Source organism: Haliotis cracherodii, unplaced genomic scaffold (assembly GCF_022045235.1).
Source record: "Haliotis cracherodii isolate W230 unplaced genomic scaffold, xgHalCrac1.p SCAF_4, whole genome shotgun sequence".
Classification (NCBI taxonomy): domain Eukaryota; kingdom Metazoa; phylum Mollusca; class Gastropoda; order Lepetellida; family Haliotidae; genus Haliotis; species Haliotis cracherodii.
Window position 1 is genome coordinate 65,866,324 of NW_027266297.1, and position 15,407 is coordinate 65,881,730.

The window sequence follows — 15,407 nt, forward strand, 5'->3', positions numbered from 1 at the left end:
TAAAATTATTAAAATTGTCCTCGTCTCATGTTTACGATTCTGTCTCAGTGTTACGAGTCCTCGTAATCACGTGAGAAACGCGAGAGGTCATTGTGCGCATGGTAACGTGATAAACACCAAATCGTGTTTCTCGCGGCAATATTTCGAGATGATTTGTTATTTTAAGATTTGGGGGGATTTATTTAGCAGATGAGGAAGATGGGTTACTTTTTGACATCTGTATTGTGGGGATGGTTATGTATATGAAACATGGCTGTGATTATGTGATATTTTGATGCGTGAATTCTATAAGATGAACCAGTTGCTGTATGTCTCTCCTCCTGCCTCCTCACTCTCCACTGTCCATCTGTCCGTCTCCCAGTCTGTGATACACATTAACCAGTGGACCGTTATTTGCAACTATGTTAGGTGCTCCGGGGGTGATGGCCTCTCCGTTCGCTGCTGCCATGCCGGGCTTGGGAGGTGCCCCCCTAACTGCCTATGGTGCCCCTTCGGCAGCCGCAGCCGCTGCAGGTATGCTCCTCCACGCTTTTCACACTAACATCTCATTGGTTGCCTCAGTTGTTGTCAGCCCTGTGCTGTATCCCTTGTGGTGTATATATGTTTGTAACACCTGGTTGTCTGCCCAGAATGCACACAGTTATCCACTAGACTACAGAGAGAAATACTAGATATTGATATTACGTTTGTAAACTTACTACATTATGCATAGTTGTCCATGGAGAATGTCACTTGTCTGATGATGAATTGTAGGCAATCTTTTAAAAAGGATACCTTTTGTATTGGCAAATGCTTTTCATTCTCGGAGGTTTGTTATTCGTGACCTTTAGTGGGAAATACTATTTTTGAATTCCTCAAACAACCATCCAGACCTATAACCTTATTCTCAATTTACCATTTGACCATCAAAGAAACAGTCATTTCAACACTCCCATATCTTGATTTGACAATAAGCCAACTTTGTTTTTTGACTTAAGTTCTTGACTGATCTTGCTTTATAACAGCTGATTGTCTGGTATATGAACTGTGTGTATTCTGAAGGCAGATATTTCTGTGCTTAGACAAAGTAGACGTCGAAGGTGAAGCCTGTGTAAGCAGACACTATGGCCTTGTTCATTACTTTAATTTGTCTGCACAGCTCTTCAGCAGTGTAGCCCCCTGCCTTTGTGCCTACCAGGAAACTGAACCATCCCTGTTGCATCTGTGGGTGTCATTCCGCATCATCAGTACAGAGGACAAAGCTTAGTGTCAGTGTAGGGCTTGTTTCCTGGCGGAATCTTCTTCCTGATTACCAGACTCTCAAACTCAGGACTTGTTTCAGTCGCGAAACATTGAGAACAAAGGCAAATATTTCCTGCTTTTCAGGATATTATTTTAAATATTGTTTATTTTACAAGCACAAGGAAATATATTCAGGACGAGGTACGATGGGTGGGGTTGCTCCTTCACAGCTTAATCATAGCTGGAATATATTTTGTAAACTGTAAGGGATAGAAATAAGTCCTTGACTGCTATCCAAATCTGTTTATTTATAAGGGTGTACTGGGCCAGTAAAATTTGGAACACTTATGGGGCTGTTAGAAGTATCTGTGTGCAGTGTTAATATAGGTATGGCTTCACGCTAGTGCATGTGTATACATATATTTATTAATAAATTATATTTGCCATTATTTACATGAACACCCTTTACTTCAGATCTGTAATCCAGTAAATGTGTTTTTTTTATATCGATGGAGTAAGGGATGTTCACTACTAACACAAAGACGACTCTTGATGTGGGACTTGAATTGGATGTGCTTTTGTTGATTTTGCCTGTAGAATGATTTAATGTATTTCAATTAAGGCTTGTCTTGTTCTTACTGCCACATCAGGGCAACCGTTTAGAATACCTGCATTCTGACTCCCATATAAAATATGATGTTTCGTCATTCGAAAAATTATGATTGAGAATGAAATGCTGACACTTGTCTCAGCCAGCATTGCCTGATGTGGTTGTAAGGTGGAGCATGGCGGCTTAGCAGCAGCATCAGCAGCAGCTTCGTGAGCATTTTGTGATGTCCTCCGAGCCAGTTGCTTGCCTTATGTATGTGCGGAACTGATCATTAGTATCTCTCCTTTCTTCTCTTCAGCACATGGGTTTGGTGGTCTGCAAGGTGAGTGTCAAGGTCATATAGCACCACCTACTTCCTGTCCTCCTCACTCAGCACACATGTTGATCGGCATGTTGGATAAAACAACATCTGGAAGTGCAATCTTTAACATGCACAAAATGATTTTTGACGTATTGATATTTTTCTTGAAAAAGAATTTAATGGACTAGCGCTTGAAGAAAAGTCTTCATTGCCTCTGCATAGCTTGCACACTTACGTCCTCTGTAGACTAATTTTGCAAATTTAGCCTGACTCTCATGTGCCAGACTGGAGTAGAGTGCAGAGATTTAAGCCTGGCAGGGATTAAGGTCAAGATGCAGACTGGAGATGGACTCCAGACCACTCAGGCTCCCTCTGTGGTACTCAGTTGTGCAGTGTTGATTGAGATTGGCAGGTTGTGGCTCACAGCGTACTTTCCAGGTGTCTTGTTGTTCCTCACTAATGTAAACTTCTTTTCTTGTTTCTCTGTTCTCTTTCAGTTCTCCTGCTGTCTATCTGTCTGTTTTACATAACTGTTTATTTCCTGTAATCTGTGAGTCTGATGGCATTGGTGTGCTGGTCACATTGGTGTCCTGGTGACATTGGTGTGCTGGTGACATTGGTGTGCTGGTGACATTGGTGTGCTGGTGTCATTGGTGTCCTGGTGTGCTGGTGACATTGGTGTGCTGGTGTCATTGGTGTCCTGGTGTGCTGGTGACATTGGTGTGCTGGTGTCCTGGTGTGCTGGTGACATTGGTGTACTGGTGACATTGGTGTGCTGGTGACATTGGTGTGCTGGTGACATTGGTGTGCTGGTGTCATTGGTGTCCTGGTGTGCTGGTGACATTGGTGTGCTGGTGACATTGGTGTGCTGGTGTACTGGAGACATTGGTGTGCTGGTGACATGGGTGTGCTGGTGTACTGGTGTCAATGGTATGCTGGTGTACTGGTGACATTGGTGTGCTGGTGACATTGGTGTGCTGGTGTCAATGGTGTACTGGTGACATTTGTGTGCTGATGACATTGGTGTACTGGTGTGCTGGTGACATTGGTGTGCTGATGACATTGGTGTGCTGATGACATTGGTGTGCTGATGACATTGGTGTGCTGGTGACATTGGTGTGCTGATGACATTGGTGTACTGGTGACATTGGTGTACTGGTGACATTGGTGTACTGGTGACATTGGTGTGCTGATGACATTGGTGTACTGGTGACATTGGTGTGCTGGTGACATTGGTGTACTGGTGACATTGGTGTGCTGGTGACATTGGTGTGCTGGTGACATTGGTGTGCTGGTGACATTGGTGTACTGGTGACATTGGTGTTGACATTGATGTGCTGGTGACATTGGTGTGCTGGTGTCATTGGTGTGCTGGTGTACTGGTGACATTGGTGTGCTGGTGTCATTGGTGTACTGGTGACATTGGTGTGCTGGTGTCATTGGTGTGCTGGTGTACTGGTGACATTGGTGTGCTGGTGACATTGGTGTGCTGGTGTCATTGGTGTACTGGTGACATTGGTGTACTGGTGACATTGATGTGCTGGTGTCATTGGTGTACTGGTGACATTGGTGTGCTGGTGTCATTAGTATGCTGGTGTACTGGTGACATTGGTGTGCTGGTGTCATTGGTATGCTGGTGTACTGGTGACATTGGTGTGCTGGTGTCATTGGTGTGCTGGTGTCATTGGTGTGCTGGTGTACTGGTGACATTGGTGTGCTGGTGACATTGGTGTGCTGGTGACATTGGTGTGCTGGTGTCATTGGTGTGCTGGTGTACTGGTGACATTGGTGTGCTGGTGTCATTAGTATGCTGGTGTACTGGTGACATTGGTGTGCTGGTGTCATTGGTATGCTGGTGTACTGGTGACATTGGTGTGCTGGTGTCATTGGTATACTGGTGACATTGGTGTGCTGATGACATTGGTGTGCTGGTGACATTGGTGTACTGGTGACATTGTTGTATCGATGAAATTGGTGTACTGGTGACATTGGTGTACTGGTGACATTGGTGTATCGATGACATTGGTGTACTGGTGACATTGGTGTACTGGTGACATTGGTGTGCTGATGACATTGGTGTACTGGTGACATTGGTGTGCTGATGACATTGGTGTACTGGTGACATTGGTGTATCGATGACATTGATGTGCTGGTGACATTGGTGTATCGATGACATTGGTGTACTGGTGACATTGGTGTATCGATGACATTGATGTGCTGGTGACATTGGTGTATCGATGACATTGGTGTACTGGTGACATTGGTGTGCTGATGACATTGGTGTACTGGTGACATTGGTGTATCGATGACATTGATGTGCTGGTGACATTGGTGTATCGATGACATTGATGTGCTGGTGACATTGGTGTATCAATGACATTGATGTGCTGGTGACATTGGTGTACTGGTGACATTGGTGTATCGATGACATTGGTGTGCTGGTGTCATTGGTGTGCTGATGACATTGATGTGCTGGTGACATTGGTGTATCGATGACATTGATGTGCTGGTGACATTGGTGTATCGATGACATTGATGTGCTGGTGACATTGGTGTACTGGTGACATTGGTGTACTGGTAACATTGGTGTGCTGGTGTCATTGGTGTATCGATGACATTGGTGTGCTGTTGACATTGGTGTTATGAATTGATGGTGCACATCCTGTGTTTCAGCTTCTCCTGTTCTGGATTCTAATTCTCTAATAATTGGATGTACGAGTCACGCTTCCTCTGTGACACGCCCACTCGTTTACCGTGTCTCAATTACTACTGTGTCAAAACCCCACTCTCTCATGAGTGTGTTTAGAGTTTTATCAATGAATTCATTTCTGATCATGACCAAAGTCCTAGTCCAACATACATATTGATCTAAGCTGCGTCCTCATCAGGATTGCCCTGCCATATATTAATACCAAATTACAGCACAGTGACGGTGTGATCGCTCGGGCTAAATTGAAATATTCTACCAGATACACATTGCTGTACAATCCGGAATCTGGACCTGGAATCTAAACAAGCACCATGGGTAGATGTTTTGACACAGGCCTGCCTTGGTATTCAAAGTTCTTCATATATGTTATTGCTACAGGTATCATTTCCTTTGTTTAGGTGTAAACCCGTTCTCTTCGGCGATGCCTGCAATGACTGGATTTGGTCCAATTCCAGGAGCGTACGGCGCTGCCCGTTTAGGTATCCCCATCCAAGCTCAAGTCGGCAGTCCCGTACTCCTCGTCTCCAACCTAGATGAGCAGGTATGTTGTCTCCCTTTCCTAGCTGTCTAACTTGAAAAACTAACTTGTTATATTGGCAGTCTTCTGATTATCTCCCTTACTATGACGTAATTGTACTTGTACGTCTGCTATCGTGTCCTGTACTACTACTGCTGTTGTTGTTGATTTGGTGGAGGTCACTCAGATATAGTATGTTGTCCCACAGCTGTATAATCCAAACCTAGAACTATAACATGTTGAAAACTATTTGTTTGTATTTTTACCTAGTTGTATTTAACAAAAGCTTTCCTTATTGTGATGGAGAAGTAGAGATTGTCGATGTACGTTTTGAGTTGTGGGTCTCCGTCTGGTAGGCACCCTATTGTACATGACACTTCCTGTTAATGTGGGGCATGCTTTTGCTTCTTATTAGCCATCTTTGCTTACCATGTTTATTGGTGTAGGTCGGCTCCACTAGGTGGGGTCAGTACGTTACGTGCATGCCTATCGCATGATTTTGTCTGTCGCTGTTGCCGCCGATCCACCTCTGTTGGTAGCGATGTGCTGATGAGCGGAGGAAGAGGCAGCACTAACAGTGGCGGGAGCACATGTCACTCTCAACTTACTGTCATAGTAAAGCATTAATAATTCTATGTTGTTATGCAGGGCTGGAATTCCAATTCTGTCAGTTCACGAGTCATTTTTGCACCAATTTTGCATTTTCTATATAGGATAGATTTCCTTTCTGTCCACTGATGGAAAAAGCGATGTCAACTGCGATGTTAGATTAGAAACGAGCAACATTGAAGCCGACTCTTATTCTGTGGGTGGATCACTCCCCGTCATCCAAATGCCCAGCTGTGAATGTCACAATGAGACAGACACATGGTCAATTCCAGCCCTGTGTCTTCAGTAATAATTTGCTGGTATCAAATCAGTCATTCGTCACTTCTAATGAAAATGTTCCCATTTTCTTTTTTTCCCCCCGTCCAATCACTGTCCACCACACCCATACATCCATCCACCACTACAATGCTGCCGTACGTCTACTACATCCATCGTGTGGCTGGCTCGTCTATTCTTGGTTCGCCCACTCCGCCTACTCGGATCTACTCATCATCTCTCGTCCATACTACTTCCTGCTGCTGACAATGCTATGCTCTCTGTCTATGTCTACTGTAGACGGTCACGCCCGATGCTCTCTTTACCCTTTTTGGTACGTTCGTTAGCACTCCTCTCACTCTTTATGTAGATCATAATATCGCACAGGAGAGAGATGTAACATTGTAACTGAAATGCTGTATATGGGGCCGTATTACCCACCCTTACACAAATATCAAAGGATCTCACAGTAATATTGCGCTTCCGCAGAGTATTTATGAATGTCTCTCCTTTGAGGTAAATAAATAATTCTGGCTTAAATATTGTTGCATTTCCAGTTTATAAACTTACTAACAATTCTCATGATTTATTTCATTTGTCTAATGTTAAGAGTATGTTTTGTTTCCTCTTCCTATTGTGTGTAAATCCGCCCTGGAGGGATTTTTGTGGAGATAGTTCTTCTTTATATAATTTTGTCAACATTGATAAACCTTGGCTTCGCTTTACATTGCTGCGAGAATGTCTATCCTGTGTCTGTGTGGGACTTGTGTGACCTATTAGCTGTACTTGCAGGAGTGTATGGGGACGTACATCGGGTGAAGATCCTCTTTAATAAGAAGGATAACGCACTCATTCAGATGGCAGAACCAAGCCAAGCGCAGTTAGGTGAGTCGTTTCATCAATTACAGCATCGTCGTATTCCCCTCCAAAATTCTTGCTGAAAGTTTCGGCAAGTTATCTTGAAGCATTCAGGCCAAGATGTATGTTTTTTCTTAAAACCACTGGTGATAGTGGTTGCTAATGTTGATCAGTATTTCGATGTCGGGAAAGACCATTTTTTGTTGTTGACCCACATTACACAAAGCGATCGTAGTGCTAAGATGATCGTAACTCCCTTACTTAAACATAGACTTACATGAGATGTAGCACTGGCCCTGGCTGATCGTGTGGCTTCATACTGGTGTTTGTTTTGGTGGGATTCTCTGGCAGATGATGTTACAGAACATATCGATCAAGACAGCGTGTGGCTTGATCTGAGACACATTACCCTGTGACATACACAGCCATACAAATATGTGCATGCACATCGTTATATCAGGACAATGATCTTGGATGCGACGTTAAGCTCCATTTCCGCACATCATACTGGTGTGGAGTAGTCTGGTGTGGCTTGACCTGAGACACATTACCCTGTGACATACACAGGGACACCATATGCCCACTAAGACACTTTCTGAACCAGACTGCCTGCATGGTCTAGTCGTGGGACTTCCGCTCGGAGAGCGGAAGGTCAGGTTTTGATGCCCGACCGTGTCATACCAAAAGATGTTAAAAGACGGTACTTGTTGTTACCCTGGTGCTCGGCATTAAGGGGCAAAAACAAGGACTGGTTGGCTCGGAGTCAGTATACTGTGTCTGAGTGGGGTATTCATGTTAAACTGTGGCATGGTACATCTTAGTGGGCTAGCACTATAAATCGGCATCAGTCCGGACTAGTACTAACAGCCATGCATGTCTTTATATAAGTGCAATAATCTTGGATGCGATGTTTAACCACATTTCCCTCCCCTTATTCTGGTACAAATGTACAGTTCCAGATTCTGGTTTGTCCTTTGGTCACTCCATGGCTGAAATACTGCCGATATGACGTTAAATTTAAACTCACTCACTGCTAAGTCAACAGACTTATCTTTGTCAAAATTGATGTTTTTGTCAATTATGCAAGACCTCCGGATCCAACTATTCATGTTAAACTGCGGCTTGGTATCTCAGTGGGCTTGCACTTCAAAATTGGCATTAGTTCGGACTAGTACAAACAGCCACACACATACGTGCATGCACGTCGCTATATAAGGACAATGATCTTGGATGCAACGTTAAGCTCCATTTCACCACCACATCTAAAACACTTTGGACCCAGAAAGTGTTACAGCTGAGGCCCCATGCAACCATGTATGATAGCCACATACCAGTGCCGCTGATAGACATTATGGGGGAAGTTTAAAGGGTCTTGCTCATTTTGTCCTGTTAATACCTCAGGAGTTACAGATTTAAAATTTACTACTCAAAAGTAGTAGAAGACTCACGATTGGAAGGCTGTGTGTTGCAATACCTACTCAGATTATCTAATGTCAGCATCTTTTGAGTTGTGTAATACCTTGAACCCTCAAGACTCATATCCTCTTTACATAGGAGAAAGCACTTTGATTTTGATTTAAAAAAACCAACTATTTGATATGATAGTGCTGGAAACCACGAGGCTGCCTGTGTGAGAAGCCCTCCTTGCATAGTGAGGCATGTGTCACTGTATAGAGCTTTGGGGAGAAACGCAAACACCCTGAAGGTCCTCAGTGAACCAGTGTTCGGTTCAGCTTTAAGGGAAACATTTGCCAATTGTTGAATGAATTAAGTGTGCAAGCAATGTATTTCTCCATCCAAAAATATGAAAACAAATCAGTTTCGGCAAAGAAAATAGATGCTCCTTCCAAAACTACATCAATCTGTGAGCTGCGACACTAGTATGTCGTGTTGGGAGTTGTGGACATTGTGACTTGTGTGTGATTTGTGTGTGACTGTGGATGTTTCTGCCTGCAGCGATCACGTTCCTGGACAAGGTGAAGGTGTGGGGGAAGACAATCCGGGTGGCTCAATCCAAGCACTCCGTCGTACAGATGCCCAAGGAGGGACAGCCTGTGAGTAGAACGATTCCATTCTAATGTCGCCCAACTACAGTAAATCTTTGAGTTTCAGTAGCATGCCATCAACAGATGCTGTTATTTTGTTTCTTTTTTTTCCTTAATATTTTGAAATGTTTTCCTTATGACAACTCAGACATGAATTGTTTGATAGGCATACTTAGAAGTTGACGGATGATAAAGTAGACACAATTTATGGATAAAACTTCTTAAATACTGTAAAGGCGACATTTCGGTATAGATCCTTATACCATTGTCAGTCTTACTTGACAATAAGGATCTATACACAAATGTCGCCTTTACAGTATTAAAGAAATTGTTATCCATAAATTGTATCTACTTTGTGCTGAGACATGATTTGCATTTGATGATGGCAAATGAAACAATAGGTGAATCTGTTCCCAGTTTGAAAGTGTTAAAAGAAATAAGTTTGAAAATGTTTTGGTTAGTCTGGCAGACTCACAAGGGTAGTTAATTTTGCCCTGTAGGCGTGTGTAGGGATGTGCTTCTGGCCTTCCCTGTGTGTTGTCTTGTGTTGTGTTGTGTTGTGTTGTGTTGTGTTGTGTTGTGTTGTGTTAGTTGAACTGTATTCTGTTTGTTAAGTTGTCTTGTGTTGTGTTGTGTTCTGTAAGATGAGTTTGTGTTCTTGTGTGTTGCAGGATGCTGGTCTGACGAAGGACTACGTCAACTCCCCTCTCCACAGGTTCAAGAGACCAGGATCCAAGAACTGTCAGAACATATTCCCGCCATCTGCAGTGCTACATTTATCCAACATTCCGTAAGTGGAGAAAAGTTAATCTCAATGCAGTCATGTGCCTGAATAAACCTGTAGTCATTGTATGGCGGCAGTATGGAAATGCGTTATGACTGTCCGTGTTGTGAATTTGGGGGAATAGTGCTTTAAACTGCATACTGGACGACAGTTTAACAAACAAATATATGACAGTCTTTGAATACTGATACTATTGACCCGTGAAGATCCTGGGAAGAGTAGGTCTTCTGCAACCCATGCTGGTCGGAAGAGGCGACTATGCTTGTCTAAGTTTCGACTAACAGGATCGGGTGGTCAGGCTCAGTGACTTGGTTGATGCATGTCATTGTAATTGAGTAGATCGATGCTCATGATGTCAATCACTGGATTGTCTGGTCCAGACTTGATTATTTACAGACCGCCATCATATAGCTGGAATATTGCAGAGTGCAGCGTTAAACAACAAACAAACAAAGCAGTGATATAACAGTAATATAATCTACTCATTCATTACTTTGTTGCTTGCAGAAAAGACACAGAGGAAGGGGAAATCACTACAAAGTTCGCCGAGCACGGAGCTGTTAAAGCATTCAAGTTTTTCCCGTAAGTACCAGTGGCATGCTTGTGGCACACTCATAATTATTACACACAAGTGTCACTTTGCATATCAACGCATTGATGATATTGATCACACTACTTGTCAACACACGTTTTTACGTTTAACCAGTTGTGAAACAGTTGAAACCAAAATATGCTTGAGTACATTTACTAAGTCAGTAGCTGGAATATTGCTGAGTGCGTCATTAAACAATAAACAAACAAACAAACTAAGTCAGTATGTATTGATAATGATGACTTGCAGTGTTCCATCACATTCAGTAAATGCTGCTTTGTTTGTTTACAGGAAAGACAGAAAGATGGCCTTAATCCAGATGGGCTCTGTGGATGAGGCAGTCATGGCTTTAATAGTAAGAACAGTTTTGTAATGGACCATATGACAACCTAGCTTCTAACCGAAGGGCTACTGCCAAGCTGTTCTATCAAATCGTCAGTTTACTGAGTACCTGACCAACTTGCTGCTTCCAAAAATCGCTAAAAAATCAGCCGTTATAAGATGCTATGTGAAATTTTCATTTTTATTTCTAATAATGTCTCGAAAGTTCTGTCATTCTTGTTTAATTTCTCCCTCAAAGGATAAAACAGTAGATGAATTTGAGCAGCTTCATTTAATCCCAAAAATTGTATCACATTTATGAATCAGGATATTAGTATTCCCTGTAACGTTAGCTGAAATACACTGATAGTTTGTGTTGCCTGCTGTGTCTGCTCGGCAAGGATTACATCACTGATCATCTTCTGTTTGTTTGCAGGCTATGCACAACTTCCAGATGGGAGAAAACAGCCACCTGAGAGTGTCCTTCTCAAAATCCACAATTTAGAATTCAGTCTGCGCCATGATACAAATGTGACTTTGACCATGTGATCACTGGATCAGCTGCAGAGACTAAGATAAATTTTTAAATGTACAAACTATGGAAGTAGCAGACGCACGCCTGCCTGTTGCGTGGAGCTAGCTCCCATTGTGAGAGGAGTTTCTGCCCTGTTGACTCCGGGGGTCAAGTGCCTTCGACATGATTAACAAACGCTGCAGCTTGGTGATCAACTGGTCCACCTTTGCCTGCTGCGTGGTTGTCGGACAGACAGAATGATGGACAGATGAACCAAAGCAGCGTCTGCTCTACGGGTTTGAACAGTTGGATCTCTGCCTCCATTAGTAGTGTCGTCTGTCACACCACGATCACCAACACAACACTGGTTGTCATGGTGACGAGCAGGCGACAGGGAATGTGCATTATGTTCAGTCATTGGCTGTCCTTGTGTTCCCACACTACCTAGCGTTAAAACAGCCGCGACCGGCCAGAGTGAATTTGGCTTTTCTCGAGACAAGATTGAAGCTATGTTGTTTGCAGTGCATAAGAAAAGGCAGCAAATTCATTGTACTGTTTTGCATTGTTTTGTCAATTTGAGAGAGAATTATATTTTAAAGAGCTCATAATATAGTAGCGTTTATATCCAACCATTAGCGTACAAAACAGTGTGGTCACGGTTTTTGGTGCACACTTGTAGAACTTAGGCTAAAAGTCTGCTTACGGAACTCTTCAACACTAGGGGTCACTCAGATCTTCTTGTGTTGCCATGGCAACAGCGTCTGAAGACATGTCCTGCAACATACAACTAGAGAGTGTTGGGTATTGCTTGCCCACGACCCTTGTACGGAGATGTGAAACACAGGTTATGTTGTCGTTAGTTACTGTTTCATCCTGAAGTCTAGTCGCCTAGTTGAGACCAGGACCTGTCGTCGGAAACTACCTCACGAGATGGCCTCTGTGACGCTGCTGTTGAATTGTTCCTCAATCAGTTGTTATTATTATTTCCTACTTGCATAATCAATGTTCTCGTGTTCGAATGTTTTACAAATAAAGTATTTGGTGGGGGGGTTACGCTTAAGCAGGCTTTTAGCCAGGTTTTATTCTCAGAAATCCATTTGTTTGTGATAGAAGAAACCAGGGCTGCACTGTGCGATACGCTGCCGGTAGTTTATACCCCTCAGAGCTTCAGCAGGTGTCAGAAACTCTGGGCTATCAGCCCTTGTTTCATGGCAATCAAGATAACCTCCCTTGTTCCCACGTTCCTGGTTTGGGGCGGCCATCTTGTTTGTGTGTGAAGCAGACGACAGGGCGAGATGTTGATATACATGTTTCTTTTTTATCCCATGGGTCAGCTGTTTGGTAGTGTACTGATGATCACTGTCGTTTTGCCGGTAGATTAGGCCATGATTTTGTAAGTTCTATTTTTGCATTTCTGGTGTTATGATCAAGTATACTGAGGTTTCGATATATATTTTTGCATTTTGAGAGTTACTATTGTATGGGGAATTTATTTTACATGTGACTACCAGGGTGATGATTGTTGGTGTCTCGTTGTCGTCTTGTCCAAGTCAAGAAAGTAATCATTAAAAATTATGTGACTATGTGATGAATGTTGCCATGGCAACTGCCTTGTCATGGCGGGATGGCCCAGTTCGTGTTACGTTCGCTACCCAGCATTCCACAAGACATGTGGCCGCGAGACTTGCTAAGTTGCCATTGTTATTATAGCATGCGCACTCCGTCACGGGATGTTGCGTTGGTGCCCCACGACAAAGTGCTGTAGATACGCCCTTAGCCTCTCCTTGCTGCTAGCGATAACAACTTTGTAATTTCCTGATTGATTGTATCTCCTTGTTTCTCTGTATCTGTAGTGAGTGTTTTATCTGTGTATTTCTCAGTTGATCTATCCATAAGTGTAAATCCTTAATGAATCAATTTTCCATATCTTCTGACCATCTATTGTAGTATTCTTATATTGCCTTGTAGTCCCTTCTGATGAAAGTATCTGGGAATATTGTCAACTCAGATGTTGTACAGCGAGGTCTCTGCCCAAGTGGAATTGAATCGGTTTCTGTTGTATCATTTGACCTTTCTGCAAGTAGTATTTTCAAATTGAACACTGATCTTGGGCATTGATTTTGAGATTATTTTGATTTGAGTCCCAATTAGTTTTAGCATTTGGCTTTGAATTTGAACATGTATGAACTCGCTGTTTGAAGAACATGTGGCCTACATCCTCTGGGAAGAGATGAGAGGTTGACCGGCAGAGCTAGGTTCAGGTTGGGATAAATTCAAGGAACATCCTTGTTTAGTTGATGCACATGTCCTGATCTGAAATCCACCTACGCGGCCATTGTTTGACATATTTCCATATTCTTGGTGGCGGTTTTCACTTAATGTTGGCTCGGGCCTGGAGCAGACGACAGTTTTAATGATCAACAGCTTTTGTACATACTGAGTCTCCAGAACGGAACTGTTCAGCCTCCGCCTCCTCCTCCATTTGTAGTTGCTACTTTTCTAAGAATGGTCAATGGCAGGACAGGGTGTGTATGTTTCAGAACGGAGATTTTATATTTGTACTTTTATACAAACTAACTCTTTTGGTAGGTGAAGATGAGAAGATGTAACCATGACAACCATTGATTCATTCATGACATCAGTCTGTGTTTGGAACCAATTCTGTCTGTAGAAATTATTGAGGTGATCTGTCCAAATTAGAAAAAAATAATAGTCCCCTCTCTGAGATCTGAGCCAGGCCCATGTCGACCTATCAACTTGTTATTAGGCAAATCTATTGACAATGTCGTGATTCATACAGTCATTTGCATATATATATTTACAAATTCTATATATTATGTACGTCGTATTACTACCCCTCGTCTCAGATGGGGGAACCCCCAAGATCTGATTCGTCTTGCATAATGCCAGACGGGTTCTTTTGTGCCTAACATTGATGGGAACAACATAAAACCAGGCTGTTTTGAAAAGTTTTTATCTCTTATAAATGCTTTTTTATTTATTGAATTCTACCTTGGGCCCTTTGTTTTGAGGCGTCCCATTGTTATTTACAAGCCTCTGATGTTTGAAAAGTTCATAATGTATCCGTTAAGAGAAACAACTTGTATTGCGCAATCTGAAGATATTAAAGTACAATTTTGTAATAAAACGATAATATTTGTCATGCACCGATTTAATCTAGACGCAGCAGCAGCCCTTGAGCCCGATTGGCCAACGCCAATGTGTAATGCACATATATAAATGTTTCAACGTCAAACCACAACACGGGTGCTGCACTAGCAAGACATCTATCTGTTGTTTCTATTGAGCTCGCTGTAGTAATAGTTGATAACGACTTTCTGCGCACTCTTTCTGTGGTGCATCACTTCCTGTCAACTGGCCGTAGTGTAGTGTACATGTAGCTTGGTACATACGTACATACGTCTTTGTCACTAATAACCTTTGTACTCACCTTGTGCTGACATTAAATCCCTGGATGTGGGACAGAACACTCTCAGCTGTCGTCTTTCTTTCTTCTCTACCTCTGTCATTGCTGCTACCTCCATTCGCCTCTCACAACCAGCTAGTTAGAACCAGTTAAAGCCAGATCTAGCAACTGGACAACCCACACCTTGAAGGTTTGGCGTCTGCCGTATTGGCAGCAGATGTTATCACACTCATTGCCTTATGGGAGAACTTTTGGTTGATAATGAATTGTTTTGTATAAATGTTGCAAGTGACATTGAAATGTGGCCTTGCATTTGGTTTGGGATGAAATTGATAAATGTGTGTCCTTTTTGGCATGATTTTTCCTGGCAATGAATGTGATGGTGAGCTATCTCTCTCTGTATATATTTATCTGGCGCTGGGTGACGTCTGCTTCAACTGTCATGATAAAGCCTCGCTGTTTGTTGTCTGCATGGCTACCACATCACCTCCATCAGTTTGGTAACACCGTTATCATGGACCCTTCATACCGACACATGAATGGTCCATGGCACACCAGCTTCCCCGATCTCCATGGCAACACTGACAACATGGACCCTTCATACCGACACATATGAATGGTCCATGGCACACCAGCTTCCCCG

General features: G+C 42.8%; 1 protein-coding gene across 15 annotated transcripts in view; it reads left to right on the forward strand.

The window, feature by feature from the left end:
* The window catches only part of LOC139478473 (polypyrimidine tract-binding protein 2-like), a 153,366-nt gene extending 138,881 nt beyond the window's left edge, over positions 1 to 14,485 (forward strand). For 11 of the 15 annotated variants that reach the window (XM_071260949.1, XM_071260952.1, XM_071260942.1 and 8 more), the window contains 10 exons: positions 409 to 513; positions 2,130 to 2,153; positions 5,241 to 5,383; positions 6,524 to 6,557; positions 7,016 to 7,108; positions 9,038 to 9,135; positions 9,798 to 9,916; positions 10,418 to 10,492; positions 10,794 to 10,857; positions 11,260 to 14,485. In XM_071260949.1, the coding sequence (XP_071117050.1) occupies positions 409 to 513; positions 2,130 to 2,153; positions 5,241 to 5,383; positions 6,524 to 6,557; positions 7,016 to 7,108; positions 9,038 to 9,135; positions 9,798 to 9,916; positions 10,418 to 10,492; positions 10,794 to 10,857; positions 11,260 to 11,328 (824 nt within the window). In that variant the 3' untranslated portion in view covers positions 11,329 to 14,485. Of the gene's footprint in view, positions 1 to 408; positions 514 to 2,129; positions 2,154 to 5,240; positions 5,384 to 6,523; positions 6,558 to 7,015; positions 7,109 to 9,037; positions 9,136 to 9,797; positions 9,917 to 10,417; positions 10,493 to 10,793; positions 10,858 to 11,259 lie in introns of those variants that run through there. The other 4 variants (XM_071260944.1, XM_071260947.1, XM_071260948.1 and 1 more) reach the window with 4 other exon arrangements.
* Positions 14,486 to 15,407: the final 922 nt, after the last annotated feature.